Raw genomic sequence first — 18,314 nt, forward strand, 5'->3', positions numbered from 1 at the left:
CAATAGCACCAGCTCCGCGCTTTTAAGCAATCTGTGCTACAACGTAACTTTTGCTCCTTCAAGGTATTTGCTGTGTGGTAAATGGATAATCATTCATTTGATAAAAGGCTGCATCATAAGCATTAATTCTAGCCAAGTCCACAGGCGGGTGGTATGTGGTGGACGCACCAGGTAACTCCCATCTCTTTCTAGTAGAGGAAGAGTAAAGGGTGTCCCAGGGAGGAGGCAGGGGTGGTTCTGGGTGGAACTGCACTTCTGATAGCCTCCCTCTGGCTGAACCTTTTGCAGTGCAGGAGATGTGTCCCATCCACATCACGACTCAGCCTAGCAGAGGCTGCTCCCTCCCCCTGGGCATGACCCATCCCCTCTCTCTCTCCTTGAAGACTCATGTCTAGGAGGCTTATGGCCCCACAGCAGATGTGGAAGAGCTGTTTAAGATGGTTTCTAGACTGACAAGACTGATGAACATGGAAGCATGATGCCAGGTTTGTCAGCAAGACACATCACCCACACTAAGCGGTACTTCCAGTGTCTGAGACCTGCCTCAGGGCATAGAGGGCTTGGCTTTGTGAGCTCGGAGGACAGAGCAGAGATGTCTGAACACTCTTTGAGGGGGACTTTCCACAAAACGATTCAGGGCCTAATTCTGGCTTCTTTTTTGTCACTGGCAAATCTTGCATCGTGTCCAGCAGCGGTGGAGTTGCATGAATGCTCAGGTGGCAAATTACAGTGTGCATGAGGATGTCTGTAAGATGCCACAGCCACCTCCGCTACTTGGATATGGGTGGAATTGCCACACAAGCTTGGTGGCCTCACCTCACGGCACACAAGTCCTAAATAATACGACTGAAGAGAAAGCCAGGGCACCAAAAAGAATAGCACACCTCTCCAGGCTCTCCCACAGAGCAGCAGAGGAGGCTCTCCAGTAGGAATCGCATTGCTATCTTCTACGTCCGAGGCACCCAAAGCACATGCCACATCTGAAAAGTTAGCATAATCACCAAGGCTGCACCCATCCCCTCAGTGCTAGACATGCTGTGCTGGAAGTGTCAAAGCAGAGCTGCTCCATGGCTCCATTCATTAGGACTGGGGTTTTGAGCCTGGAAAGAGCTTTTAAGGTTTTGTGGGCCATCCCATGGGAGCTGCTCATAAGACAAATCCGGCACTTTGTCCTACCGTCTAGAAACACTGTCAATCCCATTCGCTGGTGGATACAATGTCCCATCACAGACCTTCACTAGAAGAGCGTAGAGTTTCTCTACAGCTCAGCATACTTTATAACTGAAAAGGTATAGCTGCTACACAGAAAATGGAAAGTGAGGAAGAAAGTGAGAGAAAAATAATTTCTTTCATGAGTATTTGCCTAACTCACCCTAAACGGGAACGTGATTCCTATCTCCAATACAAAATTCCACACTTGTAAACACAGAAGTCTATCAGAGCAAGACTTAAAAATAGAGCATGACTCACCTGAGGTAGCTTCTTGTGAGCACAGTTTACTCCTCCAATTAAAATTATGTTGGGCATCAAAGGTCTTGGATAATCTAACACAAAATCTAACCTCATGAGCCAAATGGAAGCCTGGCGTAAGAGGTCCAGCACAGTCACATCCCGCTGGAGGAACCCAGAAGCCAGTTTTGCGTATGGTTGAAAGACAAAATCACAGAGAAAATAATTTGGGATGTCAAAGATTAGATTCTTCACCCGCTGGAGAAAGTTCATGCGGTCGGTATGCTCTGTGAATATCCTGGGGACATAAGAAGGGGGATTGGGACATTGAGTGGCTTCAAAATCTAAACCACATGGTATTCCTCGCAAAAAAACCACGGAAGGGACTGAAAGATGCTCAGCCAGGATCAGCCCGCAGGGTAGTACAGGGTCTGTAAGGACAGCATCAAACTTACTGTCCTCAAGATATCTGACAAGCTCTTTGTTGTACAGTAAGTGTTCACAGCTGGAGACTGCAAAATCAGAGACTCTTTTCATACTTTGGTACACTTTAAGAAATCTTTCCAGAAAAGATCCCTCTTCAAGTACATCTTGTAAAAATGCCCGGAAATTTTCATCCATCTTTTCCTGTGTGAAAGGGACTGGGTAAATTTTCATAACAAAATCCTTTGTTGGCTTTAGGTACAAACTGATTTCAGGTGCAACGACGACTATTTCATGTCCCCTCTGCCTGAGACTGTCCAACACTTCCCGCATGCTGAACCAATGACTCCCGTCCACCGGCACCACCAGCAGCTTCCCACCAGCTGCCAAACTGAGCACGGACAGGAGCAGAGCCAGCGCCGCCGTGACTTGCAGATGAGCACGGAGCACCGGGGCCATTTCTGCAGAAATCTGGTGAGTGCTGCCCAGAAAGAAAACCACTGGCAGCACTGAAGCGATAGCACCAGCTCCGCGCTTTTAAGCAATCTGTGCTACAACGTAACTTTTGCTCCTTCAAGGTATTTGCTGTGTGGTAAATGGATAATCATTCATTTGATAAAAGGCTGCATCATAAGCATTAATTCTAGCCAAGTCCACAGGCGGGTGGTATGTGGTGGACGCACCAGGTAACTCCCATCTCTTTCTAGTAGAGGAAGAGTAAAGGGTGTCCCAGGGAGGAGGCAGGGGTGGTTCTGGGTGGAACTGCACTTCTGATAGCCTCCCTCTGGCTGAACCTTTTGCAGTGCAGGAGATGTGTCCCATCCACATCACGACTCAGCCTAGCAGAGGCTGCTCCCTCCCCCTGGGCACGACCCATCCCCTCTCTCTCTCCTTGAAGACTCATGTCTAGGAGGCTTATGGCCCCACAGCAGATGTGGAAGAGCTGTTTAAGATGGTTTCTAGACTGACAAGACTGATGAACATGGAAGCATGATGCCAGGTTTGTTTGCCAGGGTAGTACAGGGTCTGTAAGGACGGCATCAAACTTGCTCTCCTCAAGATATCTGACAAGCTCTTTGTTGTACAGTAACTTTGCACAGGCAGAGAGAGTAATGGCAGAGATGCTTTTCATACTTTGGTATACTTTAAGAAATCTTTCCAGAAATGATCCTTCTTCAAATACCTCCTGTGAAAAATAATGGATACTTCTATCCACCTCTTCCTTTGTGAAGGGTATTGGGTACATTTTCATAACAAAATTCTCTGATGGTTTTATATGTATGTTTATTTCAGGTTCAACGACGACTATTTCATGTCCCTTCTGCCTGAGACTGTCCAACACTTCCCGCATGCTGAGCCAACGACTCCTGTCCACCGGGACCACCAGCAGCTTCCCACCAGCAGCCAAACTGAGCACGGACAGGAGCAGAGCCAGCGCCGCCGTGACTTGCAGATGAGCACTGAGCACCGGGGCCATTTCTGCAGAAATCTGGTGAGTGCTGCCCAGAAAAAATATTCCCAGCTCCACGTTTTTAAGCAATCTGTGCTATGCTTTCTTGGGATGATCTTTAGACTTATTTGCTGTGTGGTAAATGTATAATCATGAGTATGGCAAAGACAGAATAAGAGGTGTTGAAGTGCAGCCAATTTGGCAGACAGTAATCTGAGCAGCAGCTAGACTGGGAAACATCCACCTCTTTGTACTGGAGGACACTGGGATTTAAGGAAATAAGGGATTCTTCAACAAGTGGTCTGCTCAAAAGTGCTGATTAGCAGATCATTAATTTTCCAAAAAGAATTTTCAGTATAAGAAAACTCCTCTGCTCCTGCCAGTCCAAATCATTTTCTATTTGTAAAAGATTAGAAAAATCTTAATGCTTCACATGGGAAATGGTCTGGTTTCTTTATCAGTTTTATATCTTGACATTGTAATGAAAATGGAAAATTGGCTATCAAAGTTCATTTCCCAGAAAGGCTTCTTTTTGGAAGGATGAAGTAGGGGCTGGAAGGAGCAAGGACAAAGGCATATTTTTTGCCAGATATATTTAAAACTGGATTAGCAACTCAGAAACACCATTCTAGATCAGCCTGGGAAGAGCATGCCCCAGGGCCATGAAAGCAAACAACACTAATGCATAGACAGGATTTGCAGACAATCAGCCCTAATTATGAAAATTATGGCACAGAAGTAATTTTGACCATACAGTATTTTACTATGAAGGTTAATAGTATGTACCAGAATTTTTTTAAGGACGTTTACCGACCTACTGCAGCTTTAGGTACCCCTTTTGTAGAGAAACTTTTCAGAAGGCAGTGTAAGCTGTTGCAGATGCTCAGTGCTGGCTAGCAGCTACATAAACCTCCAACAGTTTTGCAAAAATTTTGTAAGAAATCCATGCGGTGAAAGGATAAACCTAGACTGACAAAGCAACCAGGACATTACCTGCCAACTGATGCGTTATGACACTTTATTTCTAAATTACGAAAGGATGGTTCTATTAACCGAAAAGATTCATTGTTTTTAGAAATCAGTTGTGACAGTAAAAGAAATAGTTTCAGGTAATAATACCGATCTGGCAAATACAGGCAGCAGACCTGCCTGGTAAGACAGGGATCACCCTCACTGGTGGATATGTGCCTCGTTAGCCAGAGTGTAGTGATAAACTACTTCCACCTAGCCCAAAGAAAACAATTGTGTAAGCAAAAATGCTTAGATCCTGCTAGAAGAGTACCTGCAAGAGTGAGAGAGAATTAAAATCAACCCAGTTTTTCACCTATTTTCTATGTCTTTACAGTATACCTTACTGCATGTATATATCCCACAAACTCATGTATACATTTATATACACACAGAGCATTTGCAAACAGCCTTTTCCCCTTCAAACTTTAATATATTTTATCAAGGAAATCACTGACCTGAGATAATGGCTTTTTCTTTCCACAGTTTATACCTCCAATGAAAACTACGTTGGGCATCACTGGCATGGGATATTCAAAAACAAAATCCATTCTTTTAAGCCAAATGGATCCATGGCTTAAGAGTTCCTTCATTGTTACTGGTTTGCGGAGAACATCTGAGGCCAGAAGTTCAAATGGTAAATAGGCAAAATTGCAAAGAAAGGATTCTGATGACTTGAAAAATAAGTTTTCCACACGCTGGATAAATGTCATGTGGTCTGAGTTGTCTGTAAATGTTCGCGGGACGTAGGAAGGGGGATCTGGACACTGGGTAGCCTGCAAATCAAAACTGCAGGGGAGTCCCCGTAAAAAGAAAACAGATGGGATAGAGAGATGCAGAGCCAGTATTTGTCCACATGGTACAACAGGATCCGTGAGAACAGCATCAAATTTACTCCCTTCAAGACATTGCATCAGATCCTTATTATGCAGCAAACTGGTACAGGAGGAGACGTAGAGACTAGAGATGACTTGAACTTTTTCATAAAGTGCAGTAATTCTTTGAAAAAAAGGTCTTCTCTCAAAAAGATCGTTAGCAAATGAATGCATGCTTGCTCCCAGTTCTTCCCTAGTTAAAGACACCGGATACGTTTTGAGAGTGTAATATTCAGATGCCTTCACGTTCAAGTTTACTTCTGGTGCGACAACGACAATTTCGTGCTCTTTCTGGCTGAGGGCCACCAGCACTGAGCGCATGCTGAGCCAGTGACTCCCATCCATTGGCACCACCAACAGCTTTCCGCCATCAGCCAAGCAAAATAGAGACAGGAAAACCAAAACCCCTGCAGAAACTAAGTAACTGTATTTACTTACATGAGCCATGTTCCTAGAAATCCAAAGTCTGTTCATCTGCCCTGACCTAACAGATTTTAAATAGACCCACAGCCCCCTGCCAGATTCTCACATTCCCCCTTAACGATCCGGCTTTTCCAGCAAAACCAGTCACCAGTAACCATTCAAGGCATTGATGAATCATTTAAGGAACGTGATAAATCAACTTGGGTTGGGCAGAACTGGGCTTGGTATCTGAGGCTGCCTTGGGATGGGTTGCTGATTGATGTTAGATTGAAAATAAAATCAGACTTTGCAAAAACAAAATCCCAAGTCTTTGAATAGTGCTGGCACTTGGAAGTAACTGGGCTTGCTGAAAGCAGGTGTTAAAATGCTTTCTTGCTTTCCTTCTTTTCTTTCTTTTTGATAAGCATTTTACAGCTGTTCTGGAATGCTTGTCAAGTGTATGCTTAAATCAAATTATAAAATTATGCCACTATACAGCATGATATCTGTGCAGATCCTAAGGAGGAGGCTCTGTGGTTTACATACAGCTCAGCACTGGGGCCACGTACAATACCAGGTACAAATTTATTACAATAAGCAACACTGCAGCAGAGGCTTGCATCGGCGAAGGAAAACCACCAAATCCATGCTGTCATGCACGACACTTCTTTGTTCTCATCCTGACCTATCTCTCTGACCCTCTCTTGATCATTTTCTTCTTCCAGGAGCAATAGGAAGGAAAAGCCACTCAGTTGCCCTTGTACCTAATTAAATACAGGAAAGCCTGGACAGAAGTAGCCAGTAACAGCCCTCTTGTTTCAGGAAAGGAATTGATTTTAAATGGCAGGAGGTGGTGGCATTACTTCAGATGAAAAACTAAAAGTCAGATACCGTATCTGAGCAGTTAACAAGTACTTAAGATAAATTTGTCAGCCCACGGGATTATATTTTGCCGTTAGATGTAACTGTGTGACTCAGAGGCATAGTCGGAAGACAAGAAGAAATCAGGACTGAAGAAGCAGTACTTCTGCAATAAATATTGCTGCTGGACTATGATCTTTAGCCCCTGAGCAAGATGAGAGTGAGACTGAGCTTTGTCTTCAGAGGAGATGCTGATTTTAAGCTGGAGCTGCCACATGGCCTTGCCTGCAGGCAGGATTCATCCGGTTGCTTTCCCAGAGGATCTGCCTGGGTTTGTCCCTGAGGAGCCATTAAGCAGCTCCGATGGACAGACCAGATAGGAAAAAGCACTACCCTGATAAAAGTGGCCATGTGGGGGGGTTGACGGCAATCTGAAAGAGACTTTTGTGAAAAAGCAAGATCTGACCACTAGCAGCTCAACAGCAATAAACAGTACTTTCAATGGGCAGCATCAGATGAAGCACCGGGAGGAGTAAAGCAAAGCCTGAGGGCAGTTAAGGTTGGCTCTGGGGAAGATGTGCCAGGCTTGTAAAATGCAAATCTATTTTCTTGTGAAGCTTCACTCATTCATGTTCACAAAGGCCTATGAATTTGGGGGAAGAGGTAGAGTGGTGATCGGCAGGAGGAATCCATTCCCTAAGACTCAGGGAAGGCTGGCAAGTGAAAAAAGTTCAAGGGAAGAATAGAGGAGAGTCTGTTTATTTTTGAGGAACGTTCACAAAGGATAGAGCTTTATCCTTTCTAGGAAACAATGTGATTTAGTGCTGAAACGGCTGGATGACACTAACTACAGATTCATCATCTGCTGAGGAGAGCTGTCTCCTCCTATATCTCCTTTTCCACTTAATCTCTGGCTTCACATGAGGCTGTTCTACTTACAGCACAAGCAAGCCAGAATATGCATCACATGCAGCAACAAGCTAACAAACATCACATGCATGCCTTTAGCAAGTGCTGTTTAGACCACAGATGCCCAAGCAACTACCCATCAACATCTCCCTACCCAAACTGGATGTCTCCTATAAATGCTGTTCAGAATCCAGCCACCTAGTTTTTGTGATGGAAGCTGTTGTTAGACCAAAACCTTCACCACAAAATATTAGCCTTCGACTCAAAAACAAGACTGCCGTTACAGAAGAGAGCACATGATGCTATTGCACATAACTCAGCAAGTTACTTTTCTGACAGAATAAGCAGTTAATGCTCTTGAAGAAATATTCTACTGTCTCTTATGCGAGGCAAAGAATTTTTGGAAAAGCTGTTATAATTCACCTGCCCTTTTTGCATTTCCTGGGCGAGGTGGTATTTGTGTACCTGACTTCAGCTGGAATTAAACACAGCATAGCACGTGATCCGCTCACTGAACAAAATCCCCGTGTTGGGCAGACCCAAGGAAAGGAGGTGGAATCACATCATGTTCTCCTGGTCAACTATACCACTCTGTTTTTCATGTGGACTAGCTATACAGAAAGCATTAATCTAAATTATCTCTTTAGGTAAGAAATGTCCGTATCAAACACACTATTAGACCTCACCCAGATCATGCAGGTGTATGACTGCCAGAACGTTTCCCTTGTTAGACCTTTCCCAGCCAGTCACTGACCTGAGATAATGGTTTTGTCTGTCTGCAGTTTATGGCTCCGGTGAAAATCATACTGGGCATTACAGGCATGGGATAGTGAAAGACAAAGTCAAGTCTCTTCAGCCAAATGGATCCATGACAAAACTGTGTAATTGTCATCGGCTTTTGGAGAAAGTCTGAAGCCAGGCTTTCAAATGGTGAAAAGACCATACTGCAGGTGAAAGACTCTGAAAGGCTGATCAGGAAGTTCTTCACTCTCTGAGGGAACATCATACGATCTGTATTGAATGAGAACATTCGTGGGATGTAGGGTGGTGGGTCCGGACTCTGAGCAGCATGAATGTCTGTAGCACACAGTGTAGTCAATCAGGAGCTGGTGGAAGGCCAGGACTTACATAAAGTTGATAAGGGGGATTCAGATTGGAACGTGGAACGTCTAATCAAAAATTATTGTCCCTGGGAGTGAAACACATCCTGGCTAATTAAGATGTTTTGGGAACAATCTGAAGCTACCGCTAGAAGTGTCATAAGAAGCACCCTCACACGAACTATCCTCATTATAATACTAAAAGTCACACCCCTTCAGCTGGAGAACCCGGCCCAAGCAGAGACCCTCACCTTTGGGCATGCACAGAATATTAAAGTAGTACTGTAGCTTTAAGAGTAAGACAAGAAAATGTAGACCAATAGAAAACTGTTTTGTGTAATTACTTATGCATATGTATAACTAGACTGTATAAATACTGCACCTGTATGATCGAGCGGGGTGCTAGCTTTGTGGAATTACCACCCAGCACCTGGTTTTGCGCAAGACCAGAAATAAATCGATACCTTGGCTCTGTGTGCGTATTGGGTGTTGCACACCAAGTAATGAACTCCATTTGTGAGACAACAACGGGATGCCCCGCAAGGAGAAAACAGTAGGGCTAGAAAAGTGCAAAGCAATTATCTGTCCACAGGGTGTCAGAGGATCTGTAAAGATGGCATCAAATTTACTTTCTTTGATGTATTTCTTCATCTCTTTGTTGTACAGTAAGGAACTGCAGCAAGCTTGAACCATGGCAGAGCTCCTTCTGAAATTACCCCAGGTATTCAAAAATCTCGGCAGGAAAGGCTCCTCGCTAAAACAGTTTGCACTAAGTGAGCGCATAAGTTCTTCCATCTCTTCCTTTTTGAAAGGTACAGGTTACGTTTTCAATTCATATATCCCCGAGGAATCTATCAGCATTTTGCTGTGCGGTGTGATGACAACCATTTCGTGCCCTCTCTTGCTCAGCTCAGCCAGCCTTCCTTCACACTCAGCCAGTGGCTGCCCTCCATCAGGATCACCAGCAGTTTCCCAGCGGCGGCAGGACTCAGGCAGCACAAGAAGGGGAGCAGCACTGCCACCAGCACGTTGCGAGTTGGATGGACGGGAACCCATGCACGAGAGAGGCCGGGGCGGTTTGCAAGCTTTTAGAGCTATGCTCCACCTACGCAAACACACCACTTGGCAATGCTTTCTAATGATAGCTCTGCCTTTTTGACTTGCCTCGCGTTTCAGGTGTTCACAAGTTTGCACACAACGGAAGTCATGGTAGGTGATTAATGATTACAAAAGGTTGAGATGATGTTTGTACTTCAAAAGCGGGTTTGCATGAGCGTGAGAAAGGTGTGTCTCCTATCATACACTTCGCTCGCCCAAGCTGAGACTACAGCTCAGTGCCTCAGCCTTTTCTTCTTCCCATACTAGGACCACAGCCTCATGATACTTCTTACCATCAGCAACCCAGCAACCCTTACTGACATTTACTGACAGCATGCTCTAAGGTACATGGGAATCCATGAAAGAAATGCATCCACAGAGTGGATGGACAGAAACATTGCTGGGATTACCCCACATGGTAATACTGGGTCTACAAAGAGTGCAGCAAAATTACTCATTTCCATCTAGTGTTGGAGTCCTCTGTGCCACTGAAGGCTGTCAGAGTTGTCACGGAGTGTAGTAATTCGGTATTTTTTTTAATAAGCTTTTTCTTTTCTAATGAAACTGAGGCAAGCAGTACAGTGAAACATAACTTATAGTAAAGATAAATATGAAAAATCAGTGTTGCAGTACCTGGGTTTTGTGTTTTGTTTTGTTTTGTTCTGATAACCAAAACCAGTTGGTACAATTGAGAAAAATTAGGAGTTTTTTTTCATTGATGCAAACCTGCTTTTTTTGATGATAAGCAGCCAACAGAAAATCTTTCCCCATCTCTACATATAACTTCCATCTAACCCCTCATCCTATCGGGTATAAAACTAAGTTGCAAAACAGCAGTTCACATTGTACCTCAGGTAACATAAACCAACAACAGGCTTCTAGTTCATGAACTCACGAGTTCATGGCCCTTGTCAGTTCAGTTCATGAACTCTGTGGGGCCAGATCCTTCTTGGTTGTAAATTGCTGGGTTTTTAAACGTGGGTGATAATGTCTCACCATAAAAGTTTGTAAGTAGGTAGCTGGGCAGGTGCCTTTGGGATACAATTTGCTCCTCCAGGGCATTTAGGGCTCTACATCACTGGTGGATCTTTCTTTATCGTGCAGTTTCTGCATGCTTATTTTCAAGCCTGGTGGGAAAGCTTTGACCTTATTGAGAACCTGCCCTCCAAAAAGAGCAGCCAGCTCCATCACCCGCACTGTCCCCATATTGGTAGTTTATGACACAGGATTAACTTAATGGGAATTTTGAAATGGCTCAGGAGAAGATGATGCACGGAAACAGACCTGTTGCTCATAACCTCTGAAAAGGCTGTCAAATGAACACTAGAAGAAGATGCGTTCAAGCTAGACTGACAGATGAAGAAAGTCATGCATTTCCCATGTGGGGTATTTACAGACATCTGCTTGGGTCTTTAATTTCTGATCAGCAATCTTCCCCACTCTGAGTCCACATCCTTTTGAGCACTTGTGCTCAAACCTTTGAGCACAACCCCTTGTAAGGAACTGCTACTCCTTTTCCCTCATTCCAACATCTATAACCAGTTAGAGTGAACCAAGTGGCACTAGAGACTGTCCTGGTAAGAGGATTGGCTCTGCTGCTTCCAACACAAGCACTAAACATACTTATCTGGACAAAAGGGGAGGGTATTAGGGCTTTCTTGTACACTGCTCTGTTTCAGGGGCACTCACAATTTGCAATACTTGAATATCCCTTTCCTGCTTTTGATCTGCTATAGAATATGCTGTACTTGATTCAGAGACCTGGTTGGTACCCAAAAACCTGAATGGGAATTTACAGAAGACATCCACGCCCAGAAAAGCTTAAAACCTAATTAAATAGCCTATGAAAGAAGGGGAAGATACATTTTAAAAAGGCTTTCTTTTGGGGGTTAGATATTGACAGCTTGACATAACGGGAAAGATGTAAATGAATCAATCCGGCAGATGGACGTGCCAGAAGAAGAACTGATGAATAGCTAAAATCTTAAGTCCTAGAACCTTCAATGTCTATGAAAGGAGAATGGGTGTACAGAAGTATGGACGGACAGTCCATGAGACAGCTGGAAAGGGACGACACCATGGGGCAGAGAGAGAGCAGACTATGCTTATGGATGTTCTTCAGGCTCTTTCAGACCAATATAGCCAAGTCCTCCAAGCCTGGCTTTGGTTGTAGGGACAGCTCTTACGGAGATGGACATGGCATAAGAAACTTAGATGAAATGGAAGCTACCAGGTCTGGCTCCTATTGGGAAGGAAAGTTTGCAACTCACCAAAATTCAGGTGAGCTTCAGTTCAACAAAGCAGCTTAGCATTTGCATAAAAGTTACATGTCACTTAAATCTTCATATCTGATAAGATTTTAGGTTTGCCAGGATATGATTTAATTTGAAGGCTGGATACTAGGAAATAACATTTCTGCATCATGCAAGATTTCTCATTAGCTTTCTATCTTTAAATACCAAGGTGTCGTCAGTTAGGTTTTGATGTAAGGATGCTTAAGCATTTATGTTCTTGCCTTTTCAATAAAAACAAAATACAATTTTATACCTGAGACAGTTTTTTCTTCTGATCACAGTTTATCCCTCCAATAAAAACCATGTTTGGTCTCGGGAACTCAAACACAAAATCATATCTCATTAGCCAAATAGATCCATGGCTTAGAAGGTCTGTAGCTGTCACTTTCTTTTGAAAAATCTCATATGCAAGTTCTTCAAATTGAGTTAATATAGGCTTACAGTAAACGAACTCCAGCATACGGGCCAGCATGTTCTTCATGCGTTGAGCAAATGTCATGCTATCTGAATTGTTTAGAAAGAGCCTGGGGACATAGGAAGGAGGGTTTGGACACTGGGTAGCTTCAGAATCCATACCGCAAGGAAACCCCCACAAGAAGGAGACAGAAGGAACTGAAAGATACTCGGTAATTATCGGTCTGCACATCAGCACTGGATCTGTGAAAAGCACATCAAACTCGCTCTCTCTTAAATACTGCATCATGTCTTTGTTGTGCAAAAGGCTCTCACAGTTGGTGAAAAAGAACCTGGAAATTTCCAATATGCTTTGATACATTGTAATAATAATATTCAAAACAGATTGTTCAATAAAATGAGCATTAATGAATGACTTGAGCACAACAGCTAAATGTTCCTCTGTGTAAGGTATTGGATATACTTTCACTGTATAATTCTGAGGCTCCTTTGGCTTCATATACAAACTTGCTGATGGTACAACCACAACAACTTCATGTCCGTTTTGCTGGAGTTTCCCCACCACAGGGCGCATGCTGAGCCAGTGACTCCCATCCTGAGGTATCACCAGGATCTTTCCACCTTCAGCAAAGATTAAAGATGATGTCAGAAGAAGAAACATCCAAGTACGCTGGTAAAAACACTAAAACAGAAGAGCCATTTCGGTGGAAGTAAACTGGAGAGTTCTGCTCTGGTGGCATCTGACACAGTCCTTTATATGAAGGTCCATGCAATCTTTAACTTTTCTGGAGGGAACTTATTGATTGCAGAAATAAATATTTAACTTCCCAATATTGTTGTGGTTATCCTTCAATATTGTAATTGTTCATATAACAGGGAAGGGGAGCACACTGTTCTTGAAAAAAGATGTCCCCCTTTGTACTTTGTTAATTTTTAAGCTTGGAAGTATGTCAGCACATTCCTTCCTTCATGAAACTAAGAAGACCAAGGATATCACCTCGTAATAATACTTGTGGTTAATACCATTGACATGATAAGTACCCAGTGAGAAAATAAGCCTGGTTTTGCTTTCAAAAGGCAACCTTTAAAATACACGCAGCAGAATGAATGGAAATTGCAACACCATTTCTTTTATGGACTAGCCTAACTGAGAACACCTAACCAGTATGTAGAAGGCTGATGTTAAATTCCCACTTCCCAGAAGCAGTGAAACCTGCATGTCTTACGAATATATCATAGCTCCCAGGATGTACCATGCAATCCAAAATCTGAGGAGGAGAAGAACAATCCCATTTGGCTTTTCTCCCCGTGGTACTACACAAAAAAAAAGGAACTACATGATGGGTTCAGAGCAAGTGAAGGGAAAGGAGGCCAGTGTAGACCTTTTGGGACACAAAGAAGGAGCCTTGGTCTTTGGTCTCTGAAACTCTTTTTATACATTGTGAGCAAGACAAAATTTAGGAGGAGATATGATATCTTTTATTAATCCTACTGATAACACACACAGAGAGAACCCCAACAAGCAAACTAGGCTTCTGAGATCCCCTCCCTTCACAGATACAGGCGGCAGCGTAAGCAACCACACACAGGTGTCTCCTGGACCTCTTCAGCTGTGAGCCCTGATGGAGCTGCAAAATCGCCTTTCCTCTTCCACGTTCCCTTCTGGGCAGCAGCCCAACTTTGATGAGAAGAGAGATCCTCTCTTGATTAAATTAGCCAGGAGCTTGGTAGTTGGACCTGTTGGTTTGAATCCGCTCACAGGGGGGCACGAGCTATCCCTAGAGTTTCCTGAGGGAGGATCTGATTGCTGGGCTGTTATAAAAAAAACTAGGTGGTAATACCCCAGCTTGGGTTTCCCAAGAAAGCACTACTAGGGTGGTGTGACCCCTTGTTTGCTGGCATTCACTCCTGTCCTCTGGGAATGTGCAGTGAACAGAGGCCCTCAGGACTTTGCTGGAGGAATGTTTTGTCTTTATGCAAGTAAAAGCAATGCCAGACCAAAAGTCTTTTGGATGGTGCTAAGGAAGAGGTCCTTGTGAAGAAAAGAGCTGATGCAAAACTATAAGCAGCACAAAGTTTTTCCTGTTCCTTGCTCTTCTAAGTGGTGGTGGGATTCCCAGCACCTTCAGTATGGAGAAATAAACCCTTACAGCAATGGGGTTTGTCTCAGTAGACACCCAAAGGGTGCTAGCACTGCTCTGTATAGCTTCACGCTGTCACGCTGACATGGAGGAACCAGCTTTCGACATGGAGAATAGATTTCTAGAGATGGCCAAATATGGGGGAGTGAGAGGCAGAAGGCAGTTTCGAAAGGCACAGACTGAAAGCGTGAGACGGAACAGATTTACAAATAATTCTGATTGAATGCTGGAGATTCGGAGACAAAGAGTGCATTGCAAGTGCTGTGATAAGAAGTGACCAAACCCATTTGGAACTTGCTGTTTGGTGTGGTTTTCTCTCTGCACTTGGATATGACCTTCAACAGCAAAATTAGTTGGCTGTAAACAGCCAATACAAAATTAATCTTCCAGTCTCTATATGAGCACAAGTCTCTTGCTAGTATGGCTACACTTTCTTATGGACTCAAAAGACTACCTATTTTTTGTACCAGATCATCAGAGAAAACAAATGTTGAAAAGGTGAGGCAGCAACAGGAAGGACAGAATTAAAAAAAAGATAAATTAGAGGTAAACAGAGAACAGACAAAGAAAGGATGAAGTTCTTAGGTTAGCACAGAATTAGCTGAGGTCAGATCTAAGCTGGGTAATTATTATTCAGAAAATTAACAGACTGGCTCATTTTTCAAAATAACATGGTAGATTTACATGTGTTTGTTGTTCATTACCCGGTAGCAAAGGGCACCTAGACCCTTCACCCTTTCAGGTCTGAAGGGTGTGGTGCTCGTTACCATCTCCTGTTGTATGTGCAGACGAGCACCACAGAGTAGTTTGAGGAACAGATGCCTCAAAGAGCGAGAGCCATGTGTGAGCTCCTCACATCTGGGAGGAAAGGCTTCCCCACTGGCTACTGAAGGGCAGATATTTTATGGTAAACAAAGCTCAAGCTTGGGTGACTCAAGACTGCAGATTTATTCTCTTCCCAGGAGTATCTCTCACCATAAGGCTCGTGTGGGTTCCTCCAGGATGTCCCTTTGAGCTGGCAAGGAGCATTGCTGTGATGGAGCAGTGCTGCACTGGCACACAAGCAGCTCTGAGGAGTTGAGACTGCTTGGCCCTTGAGTCACAACCATGTTGAGGGGTTTGGGTGCAGGTGTGCTTACCCCTCACCCTATGATTGCTCCAGCTGGAAAAGGTACTAAAACTCTCTCAAACTGCTTATCTCTGAGTTGGTCTGGTTGTGATGTGGATTTCTACTAACCTGAGCAGCAAACAGTGAGCGCCACTAAGGGAAGGGGATAGCAAATGGCTACCTCAGCAGCTACTTGTTACATGAGCAGCACTAAAACTAGAACTAAAACCAAATGTTTGTTGAGGCAGCTTGGAAGTGTTGGTTTCATCTACTGCATTTGTTTTCCTATCGTTAGATGAGATTGCTCACCCCCTTATGCTCTGGGTCTTGCAAACAGGAACAGGTAGCTCAAATGCACAAATAGTGATGTAATGTAATTTCCCAGGTTTTTGGATGATGGATCAGGCTTATACTTGGAGGAATTATTGTGTAATTGAACCCACTTTTTTTTTTTTTTTTTTTGATGCTAAACAGTGTCAGGCAAAAGGATTACAGTAAAATGCAGGTTGGTAGCTGCTAACATGAACCTGCCTGATTCCCCCCTTGCATTTTACACAGCTATGGAGATACACTGGCATTCACCTGCACAGGATAAGATAATACATAGTTTGGCTAGCTGACTTCAGAGGAAAAACAACCCATAAAACTGGTGATACGTTGACTGCAAGTTGGAAAGTAATCTTACTCTTAAGTCTTTGCAGTATCAAGAAGCAGCAGGCAGCTAAGCAAATCACAGAACACAGATCATTTCTAGGGCAACCCTTTCCTAAGCAGTGAATAGAAATCATATGCAAACGATAGTATGTGATCCTGAAATTAATGACTGTATCCTGATAGAAAGACAGGTGACATTTAAGGCTGCCCAGGTAACTGTAATTGGAACATTTCCTAGCTTTTGTAGGGAGATGTGTTTGATATCTGTAAATACAATAGTCTTATAACCTTTCTAGATTTTTGTGCATAGACTTTTTTCAAATATGGTACCTTTAGACTTACATTAGAGAACATGTTTTAATTTAACCAGAAGACAAACTTCCCGTGGAAAGGGAAACTAAGGCAGTAGTTCCATTTGATATGACGGAATTTCTGTCGAAAGAACTATGTTTTACAGCTTCCTTCAATATCTCTTCTTCAAAATATGGGAGGCACAGGGATGTGGACAAAAGCAAACTGAAGAGGACAGTGAGATGGACTGTTGGGTTAGCACAGCCGTTTCAGGTTGATGCATACTGTGCACTGAAGATGTACAATGCATGACGGTTAAACTTTCTTTTTCAAAAGTAGTGCTGCTTTTACTTGCCTGGTGTTGTGTATTTTGCCATGAACATTATTGTCAGCTTTAAAGGTGCTCAACATCCTTTACAAAGGCATAATACACAGATGCTGACGTGATATCGGGCTGCTGTGAACTGCCACTAGGTTCACCAATACCTTGAATATTGCATGAAAAAAGCGACCCTAGAATTTGGTTCACGAACAGCGTGACAACTACTGCTTCAGTGCTGAAAATGAAGAGTTCCCCTATAGCTGTACTAATCCTAGCTACCCATGTTAGCAAATTAACAGTACCCGCAGACATGACAGGATCCCTTCTGAGGTCACACGAAGTGACATTCGGGTTGTGCAGGCTTTTGAAAAGTGTGTCTCTGTGTACCAGGTATGTGTGTGCGCTTTGGTACTGCTTACTGTGTTCCTTGGCTTCTTGCCAAAGTCTTTGAATTCCACTTTAATTGCCTATTTCAAAGGACCAGTTAGAAATGTCTCCTTATCAGAGCTTCCCAAATGCTGCTGGCTCTGGCAGGAGGGTTTCAGAACAGGACCTGTTTTCTTAATCCTTGTGCTGGAGGGACAAACCACAAGGTCTTTATTCAGTTACACTTCTCCTTTACTTGAGTAACTACCTACTTGAATCTGGCGTTATTTTAATGTTTTAGGTTAACCAGTTGTTTAAATAAGTAATAGGTGTTTTAGGTTAAAAAAAGTAATAGGTGTTTTACGTCAAAAAAACTAGGAACAACTTGGAAAGGTTGTTATAGCTTACATTTCTGAACTTTGCTTTGATCAAATCAGATGAACTTTGTTTTTAGGAGCTGCCCAAAAAAGCAACTTTGCATTAACTTTGGCTAAAGATGAGATATTAATCAAAGTATCTCAGGGCTCACAGTCTGAGTTCATTTGCAGTGTGCCCCTAATGAGGGACCACTTACCATGCCAGCCTTCAGAAACTTCTGGAGTCATTAGAGAATGACGCTGGCACAGGACCAGCATCTGTTAATGAATATGTAATTGATACTGAGATGGATGGCTATACGAAGTGCAGGGCAAGAGGAAATCCAGCCCGAGGCAGCCAGTGTGGTTATCTTAGTCAATGAATAAGTGCAGCTTGTTTTCCCCCAGGCCCAGTCGTGTGGTCGCATGTTCTCCCTTTCCGAGACTGCAGTCTGTGGACAATGCTTACGGCTCAGGAAGGTCAGGGAACTTGGGATTTAATTCCCAGCTCTGTGCTGGATGGACTATATGCCCAGTTCTGCAAAAGCACAAGCTCCTCAGCACCCTGATGCCTTCAACTCCAGAGCAGGTACTCCACGGGACCATGTGAGATACTGCAGAAAGGAGCCCTCTTCTGGAATGCGGCCACAATGCCCGCTTTTTCTGCCTGTGGAAAACTATGGAAAGTGGTGTAACAGAAAGGTCTGTGGCTTAAGCTCCTCATCTGAGAAAATAAACCACATTTTAAATCTCTTGTTCTCTCTCCCTTTCCTAGTTGTCCTAACTCTTCGTT

General features: G+C 43.5%; 4 protein-coding genes across 4 annotated transcripts in view; all 4 read right to left on the bottom strand.

The window, feature by feature from the left end:
* The window catches only part of LOC140657318 (UDP-glucuronosyltransferase 1A9-like), a 40,652-nt gene that overhangs the window by 19,997 nt on the left and 2,341 nt on the right, over window positions 1–18,314 (bottom strand). The window lies entirely within an intron of this gene.
* LOC140657601 (UDP-glucuronosyltransferase 1A1-like) lies at window positions 129–2,373 on the bottom strand. The gene is made up of 2 exons (XM_072874881.1): window positions 1,471–2,373; window positions 129–188 (listed from the first exon to the last, which is right to left on the bottom strand). The coding sequence occupies exons 1-2, from the start codon at window positions 2,329–2,331 to the stop codon at window positions 129–131; spliced, it is 921 nt and encodes a 306-aa protein (XP_072730982.1). The 5' UTR covers window positions 2,332–2,373.
* On the bottom strand, window positions 4,593–5,652 carry LOC140657602 (UDP-glucuronosyltransferase 1A1-like). Its single transcript, XM_072874882.1, has 2 exons — window positions 4,789–5,652; window positions 4,593–4,604 (listed from the first exon to the last, which is right to left on the bottom strand). The coding sequence occupies exons 1-2, from the start codon at window positions 5,650–5,652 to the stop codon at window positions 4,593–4,595; spliced, it is 876 nt and encodes a 291-aa protein (XP_072730983.1).
* On the bottom strand, window positions 11,508–12,944 carry LOC140657606 (UDP-glucuronosyltransferase 1A1-like). The gene is made up of 2 exons (XM_072874885.1): window positions 12,123–12,944; window positions 11,508–11,582 (listed from the first exon to the last, which is right to left on the bottom strand). The coding sequence occupies exons 1-2, from the start codon at window positions 12,942–12,944 to the stop codon at window positions 11,508–11,510; spliced, it is 897 nt and encodes a 298-aa protein (XP_072730986.1).

This window comes from Ciconia boyciana, chromosome 10, assembly GCF_034638445.1.
Source record: "Ciconia boyciana chromosome 10, ASM3463844v1, whole genome shotgun sequence".
Taxonomy (NCBI): domain Eukaryota; kingdom Metazoa; phylum Chordata; class Aves; order Ciconiiformes; family Ciconiidae; genus Ciconia; species Ciconia boyciana.

What these genes read in the sequence shown, in the direction of transcription:
- LOC140657601 (XM_072874881.1), bottom strand. Translation starts at nt 2,331, where the DNA reads ATGGCCCCGGTGCTCCGTGCTCATCTGCAAGTCACGGCGGCGCTGGCT. An exon ending in CTCACAAGAAGCTACCTCAG is followed by an intron (nt 189 to 1,470) that starts GTGAGTCATGCT and finishes TTCCTCTACTAG; the next exon opens with AAAGAGATGGGAGTTACCTG.
- LOC140657602 (XM_072874882.1), bottom strand. Translation starts at nt 5,652, where the DNA reads ATGGCTCATGTAAGTAAATACAGTTACTTAGTTTCTGCAGGGGTTTTG.
- LOC140657606 (XM_072874885.1), bottom strand. Translation starts at nt 12,944, where the DNA reads ATGTTTCTTCTTCTGACATCATCTTTAATCTTTGCTGAAGGTGGAAAG. An exon ending in AGAAGAAAAAACTGTCTCAG is followed by an intron (nt 11,583 to 12,122) that starts GTATAAAATTGT and finishes CTCCTTTCATAG; the next exon opens with ACATTGAAGGTTCTAGGACT.